A 12,653-nucleotide genomic window follows, 5' to 3' on the forward strand; every position below is an offset into this window, starting at 1 on the left:
TGCCACCATTAGCAGTGTTTGTGGCGAATTTAAAAAAATTTTTTTAATGACCAAGGTGATCCTTTCTAAGTGGGAGATTTCTGTTAAATCCTTAAAAAAATACCATAATGTCTTAGGGCAACCCTGCCCAATAGAAATATAGCGTGAACCACAGATGTTATTTTAAGTTATTTGGTAGCCACATTTAAAAAGAGCAAAAAGAAACAAGTGGAACTATTTTATGACTATATTTAATTGAACGCAACATATCAAAAGCATTATTTCAACATGTTAGCTGTAGAAAAACTCATGAAATATTTTACCCTCTTTTATCCATGTTAAAGTTACATTTCAGAGCACATCTTCATTTGGTTTTGCTACATTTCAAGTGCTTAATAGCTATGTGAAGCTAGTGGCTACTGTACCGGAGAAAGCCATTTTAAGAGTAATTGCGTAATACACCTGTCAGGATAAAATTCATTTGTAAGATTATGGATTAAATATTATGAACTGTATGACCTTGACCAAGTCATAGTCTCCTAAGGAGCTTTAGTTTTCTCATCGGAATTTGAAATAAATGATCTATTCATTCTTCTCTTCCATCCACATCAGCTCTGAATTTATGATTTAAAAAATGTGTTCATTCTGTGTGGTTGCACATGCCAGGAATCCCAGTACTTGGTAGGCTGGGGCAGGAGGATTTCAAGTTTGAGGCTAGCCTGGTGGGTAGGACCCTCAGTAGTTGAACACCCCTGGGTTAAACCCCTAGTACTACAAATAAATAAATTAAAATAAATTAAAATTTTGCTCTAGTTTACTGAGTCTCTTTCAAAATTTAACATTTGTAAAGCCATTTTCTTAAGACACAAAGGAAACTGGCAGGTGTCCTGTGTCCCATACCCACAGCCACAACTTTTTTCCCTCCACGTGCCTGAATCTTTATTTGAATGCTTCTGAGCCTCACACTGTTGACAGCTGTGCGCAGGCTCTGTGTCCATCAGCGCTTTGGGAATGAGGACCTGCAAAGCAGGTGTGGGGAGTGTGGACCTGCACTTACTCCAGACTACTAGAGGACACAGACACAGTCCCTTTCCAGCCCAGCATAGGCTGGTTCGCTTGCTCTCTCATCCTCACCCTCTCTCTCTCTCTCTTTCTCCTTTTTTTTTTTGGTGGGGGGGGGGGTTGGCTTACTGTGTCCTCTGTGACAAAGCTTCCACCAGCACCTGCCAAGAGTCACCTGTTCAGGAGCTCTGAGCACTAATTGTGCACGACTCCTGTGCATGCTTAAAACTAAAAACAATACCAAACCCCATAAATTTCCCATATGCATCTATATCTATGATAAAATTTAATTTCTAAGCTAGATACAATAAAAGATTAGCAGTTCATAGCAAAATAAAACAATATAACATACTAGAAGTTATGTGAAACTGGGTTCACCCTCTCTCTCAAAATATCTGATTGTGCTGTTCTTCCTAATGGGTAGGTAACGCATACAAGGTGGATGACTGATGTCCTGGGCAGGACAGAGTGGATGGCACCAGATTTCATGACACTACTCTCAGAGCAGCCCAGAATTTAAAACTTATGAATTGCTTATTTCTAGAGTTTTGAATTTAACATTTCAGGCCACAGTTGACTAAGGGTGACTGAAACTGCAGGAAGTGAGCCCACAAATAAGGGAGGGCACTGCGAATTAATTTTTAAGTGGTATTTAAATCCTCTTAGCCAGACATAGTGGCACTCGCTTGTAATCCCAGTAATTGGGAAACTGGGACAGAAGGATCGCACAGGTTCAAAACCAGACTCAGCTACTTAGTGAGGCTCTCAGCAACATAGTGAGACTCTGTTTCCAAATAAAATATAAAATAGGAGCCAGGCATGGTGGCACATGCTTGTAATCCCAGCATTTGGGAGGCTGAGACAGGAGGATCACAGTTCAAGGCCAGCCTTAGCTACTTAGTGAGGCCCTTTTCAACTCAGTGAGACCCTGTTTGAAAATAAAGAATAAAAAAGTAGGGCTGGAGGGAGAGCTTGAAGATAGAATGCCCCTGGGTTCCATGCCCAGTACTGCAAAAATAAATTAATTAATTAAATAAAATATAAAATAGGTCTGGGAGTGTAGCCTAGGTGTAGAAGGGCCCAGGGTTCTATCCCCAGTACCACAGAAAAAAGAAAAAGAAAAAAATCCTCTTGTGTACAACAATATGGTGTTTATGGTAAAAAGTCTTTTATCAAAAGATTATTTGGCCGGGCGTGGTGGCGCACGCTTGTAATCCCCGCGCTTGGGAGGCAGAGACAGGAGGATCGTGCTGGTTCGGAGCCAGCCTCGCTGGTTTAAGAGACCCTGTTTCCACATAAAGTTAAAAACTAGGTCTGGGAGTGTAGCCCGTGGGAGTGTAGCCCGGAGGTAGAAGGGCTTCCAGGAACCCAGTACCACCAAAAAAAAAAAAAAAGATTATTTGGCTAATAATTTATATTTTGTTTTTTGAGGTATAATTGACAAATGTAATTGTATTCATGTAGATATATACAAGTATTTTTTTTTTTTTTGTACTAGTGGGAAAAGCTCCCAAAGTAGGTAGTCCCAGACTTACCAAGTGATGACTTCAGAGACCAATGGGAAAAGGCCAGGGCGATGGAAGTAAATAGAAATTATATCTAATTTGTAAGACAAAGGTTTTAATAAGAAAGGGTACTACACAGATACCTCATGCTGGGTCCATGCAGTACCCTTGCCATTTCATGGATAGATTGTACTGGCAGTATCCAGTTTCGAGACTTTAGTTAACCAGTATTAAATGTCGAGCACTTCGCCATGCTGCTTGGGCCGCATAGAGCTTGCTGAGTATGAGAACAAGAGCTAGAAGATGCTTGTGCCGGGTCTGTTCAGGAGGGTCAACTTGCCCGGGGTTCACTGAAAGGTTAGGTCTCGTGGTATGTTCTCACCACAATTAAAAATAAATAAGTAAATTCCACAAAAGTATTGTAAGTAATACTTTAGAATGTTGGAGAATACCAAAAGAGTAGGGGCAGGTGGTTAAAATTTGACTGTCTTTCAGGTTGAAAGTGGGATCCGCAGTAGGACCCGGTCTTTGATGTTACTTGGATCAAGTTGTTATTTGTTATGAAACTACTTGCCATTGTTACTGGCTCTCTCCCCATCAACAGATGAAAATAGCTTACTTTCTTTTTTTTTTTCTTTTTTTTTTTTTTTTTTTTTTTGGTGGTACTGGGGTTCCTGGAAGCCCTTCTACCTCGAGACTACACTCCCAGACCTATTTTTATATTTTTCAAACAGGGTCTCTTAAGCCAGCGTGGCTGGCTTCGAACCTGAGCGATCCTCCTGTCTCCGCCTCCCAAGCGCGAGGATTACAAGCGTGCGCCACCACGCCCGGCGAAAATAGCTTACTTTTAAGAAGGAGATTTTTGCCTTCATTTGGGAAGAGACTGCTCTGAGTTGTCTTTCTCTTCTCGGAGGAAGTGCAGATCTAGAGGCAATCCAGCCAAGGACTCATAGGAAACAACTCCGGGGGGGGGGGGGTTGCCGGAAGAAGACCCTCTGCAGTCTGATTGGATTCAGTCGATTGCCTTAGTCTGGTCTTCATATCTTGTACTGTTGTTTTGGAAGGAAAGACTTTGAAAAGCCAAATTGTTCTGCGTTTTTTCTTCGTGTTTACGTTATTTCTGAAAGGAGAGGAAGAAATTATAGGGCTACTATGATATTCGTGGCACTTAATTGGTAAGCATATATTAAGTGCTTCACAGCATGGATATTCTGTGTCAAAGGGGCATTCTTTCCCTTTGGTGTGAGAGAGGGGGGGAGGGGGAAGGGGAGGGAGAGGGGGAGAGGGAGAGAGAGGGGGGAGGGGAGGGGAGAGAGAGAGAGAGGGGGAGGAGGGAGAGGGAGGGAGGGAGGGAGGGAGGGGGGAGAGAGAGAGAAGAAGAAGGAGGAGGAGGAGGAGGAGGAGGAGGAGGAGGAGAGGGAGGGAGGGAGAGAGAGAGAGAGAGAGAGAGAGAGAGAGAGAGAGAGAGAGAGAGAGAACGAACGCATTACTAAGGATTGAACTCAGAGGCATTCTACCTCTGAGCCGCACCTCAGCCCTACTTTTATTTCTTATTTGGAAACACTGTCTCATTTAGTTGCAGAGGGCCTGCTGAGGCTGGCTGTGAACCTGTTATCCTCCTGTCTCAGCCTCCCAATTACTGGGATTATAGGTGTGCTCTATCACCCTCAGCTATGAATTTAATGCTACTTATGAATTCTTTGTTTTTTTTAATACAGAATAATGTGTATTTTTTTCATTGTTTAAGAGCTAGACACAAGTCCAGCCCCTTTGACAATAAACCATCAACAACCTCAGGACCCTGAAGTCGAGCAGTACAGTGACGGCCACCGTGGTGAATCTGATGGACTTGGAGGCTCCTGTCTTGTTTCCTCCACTGTCGTTGATTCTGACGCACACTCTCGTGTCACGGCCCTATTTCATGATAGCATGGCATTGGAGAGTAAAGACGGCATTAAATCTTAATGTTATTGCTATTATTACTGTTGACTGTTTTTAGCATAAGTATGCCTGGTTCTTTAATTCAGCGTCTGCGGGGCCAGGAAACAGAAGTGTGCATAAACAGTCAGGAAAATTACTGTGTACCCTGGAGACCCCGCATCGCAGGCTCTGCCTGTTGTGAATGATGAATCAAAATGGAAAGGTTATCATTTTCATTAGCTAGGAAAGAACAAGACCATACTTTTCTCCAAGTGTAATTACAGCGGTTCACTGGCGACATTACACTGCAGTAATTAGTCTAAAGGTGTATGTGAGGGCAGGCTTTTGCACAGACACTAGAAATATTATTTCAGAGCTTAAGGTCACAGCCTTGTGTTTAACATGTTCCAGGCAGCTTAGGAAAAAAATAAAACTAATTTGACTGCAGCTAAAGAAAGACATTTGACATTTCCCAGAGCCATGCATTCAGAAACCAGTCAGGTGGAAAAATTGTATTTTATTATCTACAATAAAATTTTTTAAGAAAAACTTAGCTGCACAAGTAGCATGTCAGAATGCTTTGCAGGATAAACAGAGATAAAATTTAAATTTATTAGGACCATGATATAAACAATTGTAAGAACTTTTGGTATGTGTGGCTCGATCTTCATTCTTTCCTAAGGCAGAGAATGGACAGAAAAGTAATTGTTAGAAATGTCAGAGAAGTAAAATAATTTCTTTACCACCTATAACTGATTTCAAAAAATAAAGGTTTGTCTTAAACAGATCCTCAAACACACACACACACACACACGCACACACACACACACACAAATCAATCTGACCTTTGTGAGTTTTTTTACTCAAAATGAAATACTGAAATTTTTCTAACCTAATACTTCAGAATAGAAATTGGGTTGACATTATATTCTAAAACCACATCTCAGACTTTTTCAGTATAAAGGAAAAAAGTAAACATTGCATAAAGTGTGTGTGTGTGTGTGTGTGTGTGTGTGTGTGTGTGTGTGTGTGTATGTACAGGCATGCTGAGATTGAATCTAAGGACATTCTACTTTCAATCTACACCCCTAACCCCTATTTTTTTTATTTATTTATTTATTTATTTTTATTTTTTATTTTTATTTTTTGCGGGTCTGGGGATGGAACCCAGGGGGATTCAACCTCTGAGCTACACCCCTTGCTCAATTTTTTATTTTTTTATTTTGAAACAGGGTCTCACTAAGTTGCAAAGGGCCTCACTAAATAGCTGAGGCTGTCCGCAAACCGCGATCCTTTGGTCTCAGCCTCCAGAATGCTGGGATTACAGGTGTGTGCCACCTCTCCTGGCATTATTTACTTTTTATTTTCTAACAGAACTAAGTTCTTCTGGTTGGCCTAAAACCTATGATCCTCCTGTCTCAGCCCCTAAGTACTAGTATTACAAGTGTCCACCGTGTCGCCTAACTACATAACTATTTATTTATTTATTTATTTTGTGGTGAGGGTGGAACCCAGGGGCCTTCTACCTCTGGGTTACACTCCCAGACCTATTTTTTTAAATATATTTTTATTGGTACATTGTAGTCAAACATCACAGTGGAATACAAGACTTGTGAAGGCATACAAGCATATATCGTCCAATTAGCCCTTATCCCATCCCCATCCCATCCCTCCCCCTCCCTCAATCCCAAGCTTGATTTGGTGATTAACTCTGATGCATTTGTTTACATACATCATGTGTAAAGAGATTCCGTCTCCCCCACCCCATCCCCTCTGATTGGTCACCCTGATTGCTCTTCCATGGGGTCCTTTCTTTAACTAGCTCTCCTCCCATTACCCATTTCTTCCTAGTTTTTGCATATTAGGGAAAGCATCTGGTTTTCTATTTTCTCCCAGAACTATTCATACTTTATTTGAAAACAGGGTCTCACTAAGTTGCTGAGAGCCTCACTCAGTAGCTGAGGCTGGCTTCGAACCTGTGCGATCCTCCTGTCTCAGCTTCCCAAGCACTGGGATTACAAGCGTGCGCCACCACGCCCGGGTAATATTGATATTTAAAGCCATATTTGAGTTTAAGAGAAATCTTGTGCTTTTTCTCATGCAAAGAGTACTTAAACAAGTAACTCTTCATGCTGAGCTTGAGGTATCAGCCCAAATACCCTAATGTCTGTTTAATTTGGGTATCATCTGCCTTTCTTCAAATAATTCTTTTTAGTTCCTCTTTTTAAACTCTTCTGGAGCCTTGTAGGATTTTGTTAGTTTAAGGACAAACAGGGAAATAGGGCATGCCCGAATGAACATTTTATTCAGCAACCAAATTCCACTGGAAACCAGTGCTCCTTTTATGCAAGTGTGTATTCCATGTGTGTTTTTCTGGCTATATGGTTAGAACTGATCTTTCTCACAACTTCAGGCACTGGGGAAATTTTAAACACAGATATGACACAGAGGACACAGCCCGCTGATTATGTAACACACTGAGAAATCCACCCAGACACTGAATTTTAAAAACATTGCTTTTGTCTGCCCCAGATGTTTCTCTACATAAGGAAAAGGCATACACTGCAGAATTAGATCCACGATGCTGTAAGTTTTCTACAGCAAGCCGTTCAAGAGGAGATAACGAGTGGTGGGCACAGCTCAAAGATTTCCTTTTCTTAAAGATCTCCACCGTTGCTCCTAAGCAAGTCACCCATCGCGCTGAGCCTTAGTTTTCTCTGAAATGAGAGATTGCTAAGCCCCTTCTGAATTCTTATGTTCTTTGGCCATCTAAGGAACACTGCCTTGATTGATTGATTGATTGATTGATTGACTGATTGATGATACTGGAGTTCCTGGAAACCCTTCTACCTCCGGGCTACACTCCCAGACCTATTTTATATTTTTATTTGGAAACAGGGTCTCTTAAGCCAGCAAGGCTGGCTTCGAACCTGCGTGATCCTCCTGTCTCCTCCCAAGCGCGGAGATTACAAGCGTGCGCCACCACACCCGGCTGGAACACTGCCTTTATTTTTTGCCTTTGTGATCTGGGGGGGGGGGAGTTCAAGGGCTTTTCTCATGCCTTCTCAATGAGGCCTAGCCAGTTGTGCCCCGCTCTGTGCACGCCAAGGGCCACGTTTCCCAGCAGCCTCCTGGGATCACAGTCACGCAGGGGCTCATGGGGACTCTTCTTTTTTTTTTTTTTTTTCCCTGCGCTTTCCCTCACAGTGACTCAGTCTATGAAATGGAGGGATGGTTTTTATAAGACTATAATTTATCTTGAAGTGGCTTTTTCCAGTAAGGTTAAACTAGAATAAATGAAATTCAGCACATCTGCATCGCCTAGGAAAAATTACTTTCCCATTAACATTTAATGAGTAAAGTACAAAGTATACCAGGCTTCTGACTGTGGGTACCCAGACCGACAGCCACTTTTCAAAGTCCAGTGGAACAGAACTATTTAAATAAAGGAGCCGGCTTCACAGGTAGGAACTGTCTCTTGAGTCAGAGTTAGAGTGGGGGTCATCTCCTACCAAATGTTCTGAAGGTCAAAGCTCAGCAAAGGGCAACAGAGTTTCCCACAGGAACAATACTGCTCTAACATGTTATAGAAATTAAGCACTTCATTTGATCAGCTAGAAGTATTGTATATTCAATAAAGCAAACGAGAAGGAAAAGGTATATCTGTTTTAGGATTATAAAAAGGGCTTTGTTGAAGTCACTACAGATTGCTTTAAGGAAACTTCTGGTCCTGTGATTGCCTCTTGAGAGACTTTTTAAATGTCATTTAGTGGATATTAAGGATCAAATTGTTAGTTTTGCAGCAAGAAAATGGCTGTAGTTTGCAGAGGGCTCTAAGCCCTTACTTTTATTGTGAAAAGAGACAGCCTTCCTTCATCTGATCCCCCAACCCTTGTGGGTGGACCAGCCCCTCACCTACAAGTCCAGCATCAATAATGGCTTAACATTCCGTTTCAGCTTTGGCTTCGGTATAGGAAGTTGAATCCTACCCTGTTCTACCTCTGATCTACAGTTCCAGCTCTATTTTTCTTTTTTAATTTTAAAACAGGGCCTTGCTAAGTTGCTGAGGCTGGCTTCGAACCGTTTGTCCTCCTGTCTCAGGCTCCCAAGCACTGTGATATCATGCAGGTGCCACCACCCTCAGCCTGAAGACTTAAAACGTGGGAACTAGAAAGTCTTTTAAGTGTTACCATCCACCTTCTCTTTATTTCTGTTCTCTTCTTCATCCTGCTCTACCAACTTCCCAGTTTTTAAATGAGAGTAAAGGCCCCAAACAGGCAGGCCTCTTTCATCTTAGAAATAATCCACCCAGACCCTCTTTATATCTCCCTCCCCTACTGTCCAGTGCATTTGATTTTTTTAATTTTTTGAGGTACTAGGGACTGAACCCAGGGGCATTCTGTCTCTTAACAACCCCCTAGCCCCTTTAATTTTTTTTTTTAATTTTGAAACAGTGTCTCACTAGGTTGCTGGGTGTCACTCAAGTTGCTCAAATTGGCCTCAAACCTATGGTCCTCCTATCTCAGCCTCCCAAGTACTGGATTACAGGCGTGGGCCACCGTGGCCAGCCTGCATTTGATGTCTTTGTTGAAGACTGTCTTCAGAGTCTCCTCCTCCGGGCTCTGCTTCCTTCCTGGCCTCCCACAGCCCCCTCCCGCGCTCCCAAAGCCCCCTCCCGACCACTCCTGGATTCGCAGTTCCCCTCAAGGCGTCATCGCTGCTGAACCATCAACTTGCATTGTCAGTGATGAATTTTTTGAAAACCACGATTGTAAGCCTCTTACATATCCACAGGGTTTTGTTTGGTCGGTTGCAGAGTGACATGATGTGTATACCTGTGGTGCTTACAGCTGCCAGGCACTGTGGCCCGCTGCTTCTCAGCAAAATGTCAGTCGACTGTGCCCGTGGCGTGATGTCTGCGTGGCATGGCACATTCACCATTGTTTTCTGGAAGCCCAGCTCCGACGGGGCCCAGCCGAGCGAGCACCTCTGCCATTAGCATGGCAGGCCACCGCGTGGCGCGGTCGTGTGGCCTGAGGATGTCTGTCCCTTGACCTCAGGCTCCAGATGCCACACTTTCTTCTCCCGCCTGGGACTTCCTTGCTCTGATTGCAGGGGCCCTCGTAGGATGTTCAAATCAGGCTGATGAGTGTGAGTCCTGTTGTTTGAGGTCTGAACTACACTGGGTTATCATAGGAGGCTGGGGAGACAATAGCTGGAAAGTGGAGGGGGCGGGGGCTCATTTTAAAGAGAACACGCGAACACATTTGCTTAGCCCTTACATTCCTTCGTTGTCTCCACTTCCAGAGTTTTATCTGAAACTCCCCCTCCTTCCTTCATTCTTGTTGAGTTGAAGGTTAAAATAGTTGATTCTCTTTAAGGCTGATATTCGCTCCAGCACAACTTTATTCATAAAATGTATTGAGAAGAGAATTTATTACTCGAGGTTTTTATTTTTTAACATATTTTTTTATTGGTGCATTGTAGTCAAACATCTTAATGGAATAAAAAACTTGAGGTTTTTAAATACACCTCTATTTGATTGGGGTGGGGATGGATGGAAGCGGCTTTTGAACAAAGTCCTACTGGTCTTCTGTTCATTTGTGCTCATTTTCCTCCGGGGAATTTGAAGAGCCTCCCCGGTGAGACAGGATCTACGGCTGAGGGCTGGGGCAGGGTGACTGGAAAGGTGTGTGCCGCCATCAGCTTCTGCACAGAGCCATTGTTCTGTGGAGAGCCTTTGGTAAATTACACTGAAATACTCACTTGCAAATGGCTGTCTGTTGGTTAGTGGGAAGCCCAGTCCTTTACCATATAAACACAGCGAGGATGTCCAACCCACATATACATTCTACGATCATCGTTATTATCTCCAGATGAAACAGAACAGCCACAAACACGACTACAACTGTCCACGTGAATCCTAAAAAGAGCAGACAGAGAATTCAGTGGTTCTCTGCATTCTCGCATTGTTGTTAATTTCCTGAAAACCTAACGTTAGATGAAGTGTAATTGGAGATTTCCTTAAGAACCATTGACAGATACTTATCCTAAGTCATAAGCAACTCACTCTGTGAAATGTGTGCAAACATTCCAAGTTTCCTTCCAGAAAGAATGTACTTCAGTGAGACCCAGTATATTCACCAGTCTGTCTGTCTGTCTCTCTTTCCTTTTTCTTTTTTATGCTCAACGTAGAACTTGGAGGAACTTTCTCTTTGGACTACTTGATTTTTTTCTTTTAAGGAAATGAATGTTACAGAACTTTCAATTTCTTCCAGAAACTGGAATAAGTCTCATGTATCGTCTCAGAAGCCCAACAACCTTTTGCTGAGGGGGGTACATTCTGAATGGGATAATAAACTCAATGGCAAATTATGGTGTATTTAGATATTGGCATTGTGTACTGGAGAGGGGAGTTTATTTTTTTTTTCTTAATTGTTAGGTGGTCTGTGTAGTGCAGCTGTGTTTATGTTTTCTAAGTGATAACTGCCTGAACATGGTGACAAGTCCCTACAAATGAGAATAGAAATTTCTTTTAAAAAATCATCTTACCAGTGTGCTTCAATTTGGAGGGCTGTATTTTTATCAAGTAGCAACAGCAAAAATAATTCCAGGCACAATCATTTAATACAACTGGTTTGCTAGTTCAGACATTTTGACAAACTTGTTAAAAAAAAAAAGTAATTGATACTTTAAGTGCTATATTTCATAGTGAAATAAACTCAGAAATGGTAGAATATTTGTGGGGGGTAGTCACATTGCTTTAGCCATTGTTTTGACTGATTTGACCTCTCGGTTATTAAAATTGAGTGCTTAGATTGTAAATGTATATCTAACAGTCCAACATTTCTGCTTTCTCTTTAAAAAAATAAATAAATAGCTGAGCATGGGGGCATGACTGCAACAGAGACAGTTGCCAATGGCAAAGGGGGAAAAAGTACATAATAAGGAAATAGTTGTGCGAATTTGGTAATTTCACAATTTTCTGCAACATGTGAAGTGTTGAGATGCAAGGACCTAATGACTGGTTTTCGGGGGCATTTTTTTTTTTTTTTTTTAGTGTTCCATTCTTCATAACTCAGATTAATGTTTGTTACTATGCTTTCATATTGCCAAAATATTTTCCCGCATTTGGATTCACAGCAGCTTGTCCTGGCTTGTTTTGCCACTTTGTTTCAAGAAACAAAATGATATTTAGAAGATTTGGGTATGTCTAAGAAGCTTTAATTATCTTGCTTATGTAGAAGGAAGAAATACAATCAAGTTCTGTTTCGTAGTTCAGTAAGAAAATAAGAGTTCATGCTATGCTAATTTCATGTTACCACATATTTAATATTTTTCAAGAAATCTCAGGCAGGGATTTGCACCGTGTTGGCTGTTACATAATTATTACCCACCTGCAGCCTAAATTCAGAGGACAGTACTGGGTCCACACCTATTTGGGCTGACATTTATTTTTGGGTTCTCAGGTGTCTGTCTTTAACTTTTAATTTTGTTTTCTCCCCTTCTCCCCACAGATCGGTGAAAGACAACAAGTGCTGGTGACAGAGGAGTCTTTTGATTCCAAGTTCTATGTTGCACACAATCGATTCTATGAGCAGGTAAGTGGTACTCCAGGATTCTCCAGTTTTCCCCAAGTGAGAAAGGCTTCTGAAAGCTTAAGCAGGGTATATTTAGAAGGGGGACGGTTGCATCTTGTCACCATAAGGCTGTTGCAAGGCCTGTCTCTCCGGCTTATTGTACAGTATAGTCCATCCAAATGAGTAAATGTATGTAGTGTGTTTCCGTCCACGTTAATCTTCAGCGGGCCAGCCGTAAGCCTTTGGGGATTGGAACCAGGCGGCTAGCACAGCCAAAATTGCCACCGCCTGGCAGAGTGGGGGCGGGTGCTGTTCAGCAGCAGGAAGGATGTCTGCCTGGGCGACATCAGCGTGGAAGGGCAAGGATTTCCTCTCCCTATCGCATCCCTGGCATGCTTTCTTTGTTTGGTCAGTGGGTGGATTTTTCAGTTTTGTTTAGTTTTAGTTTTTTAGTTTAGGGGTTTTTGTTTTTTTTTTTTTTTTTAACTTCTACCTTGATAAAAATTCTGAGGGTAGAGGAAAAAGGAGTTTGTTTCTTGGACTCAGCTCAAATTAGATAGATTGTGAAGAGCTGAGTGAGGGTCAGAACTTTGCAGGCCAACCCTTC

At 42.1% G+C, this 12,653-nt stretch overlaps 1 protein-coding gene across 1 annotated transcript in view; it reads left to right on the top strand.

The window, feature by feature from the left end:
• The window catches only part of CDKAL1 (CDKAL1 threonylcarbamoyladenosine tRNA methylthiotransferase), a gene marked incomplete at both ends in the record, with an annotated part of 604,736 nt that overhangs the window by 566,561 nt on the left and 25,522 nt on the right, over nt 1-12,653 (top strand). Inside the window, one exon of the mRNA XM_080710287.1 lies at nt 11,984-12,067. Coding sequence (XP_080566413.1) covers nt 11,984-12,067 — 84 coding nt within the window. The remainder of the gene's footprint in view (nt 1-11,983; nt 12,068-12,653) is intronic.

Source organism: Muscardinus avellanarius, assembly GCF_963383645.1.
Source record: "Muscardinus avellanarius genome assembly, chromosome: 14".
Taxonomy (NCBI): domain Eukaryota; kingdom Metazoa; phylum Chordata; class Mammalia; order Rodentia; family Gliridae; genus Muscardinus; species Muscardinus avellanarius.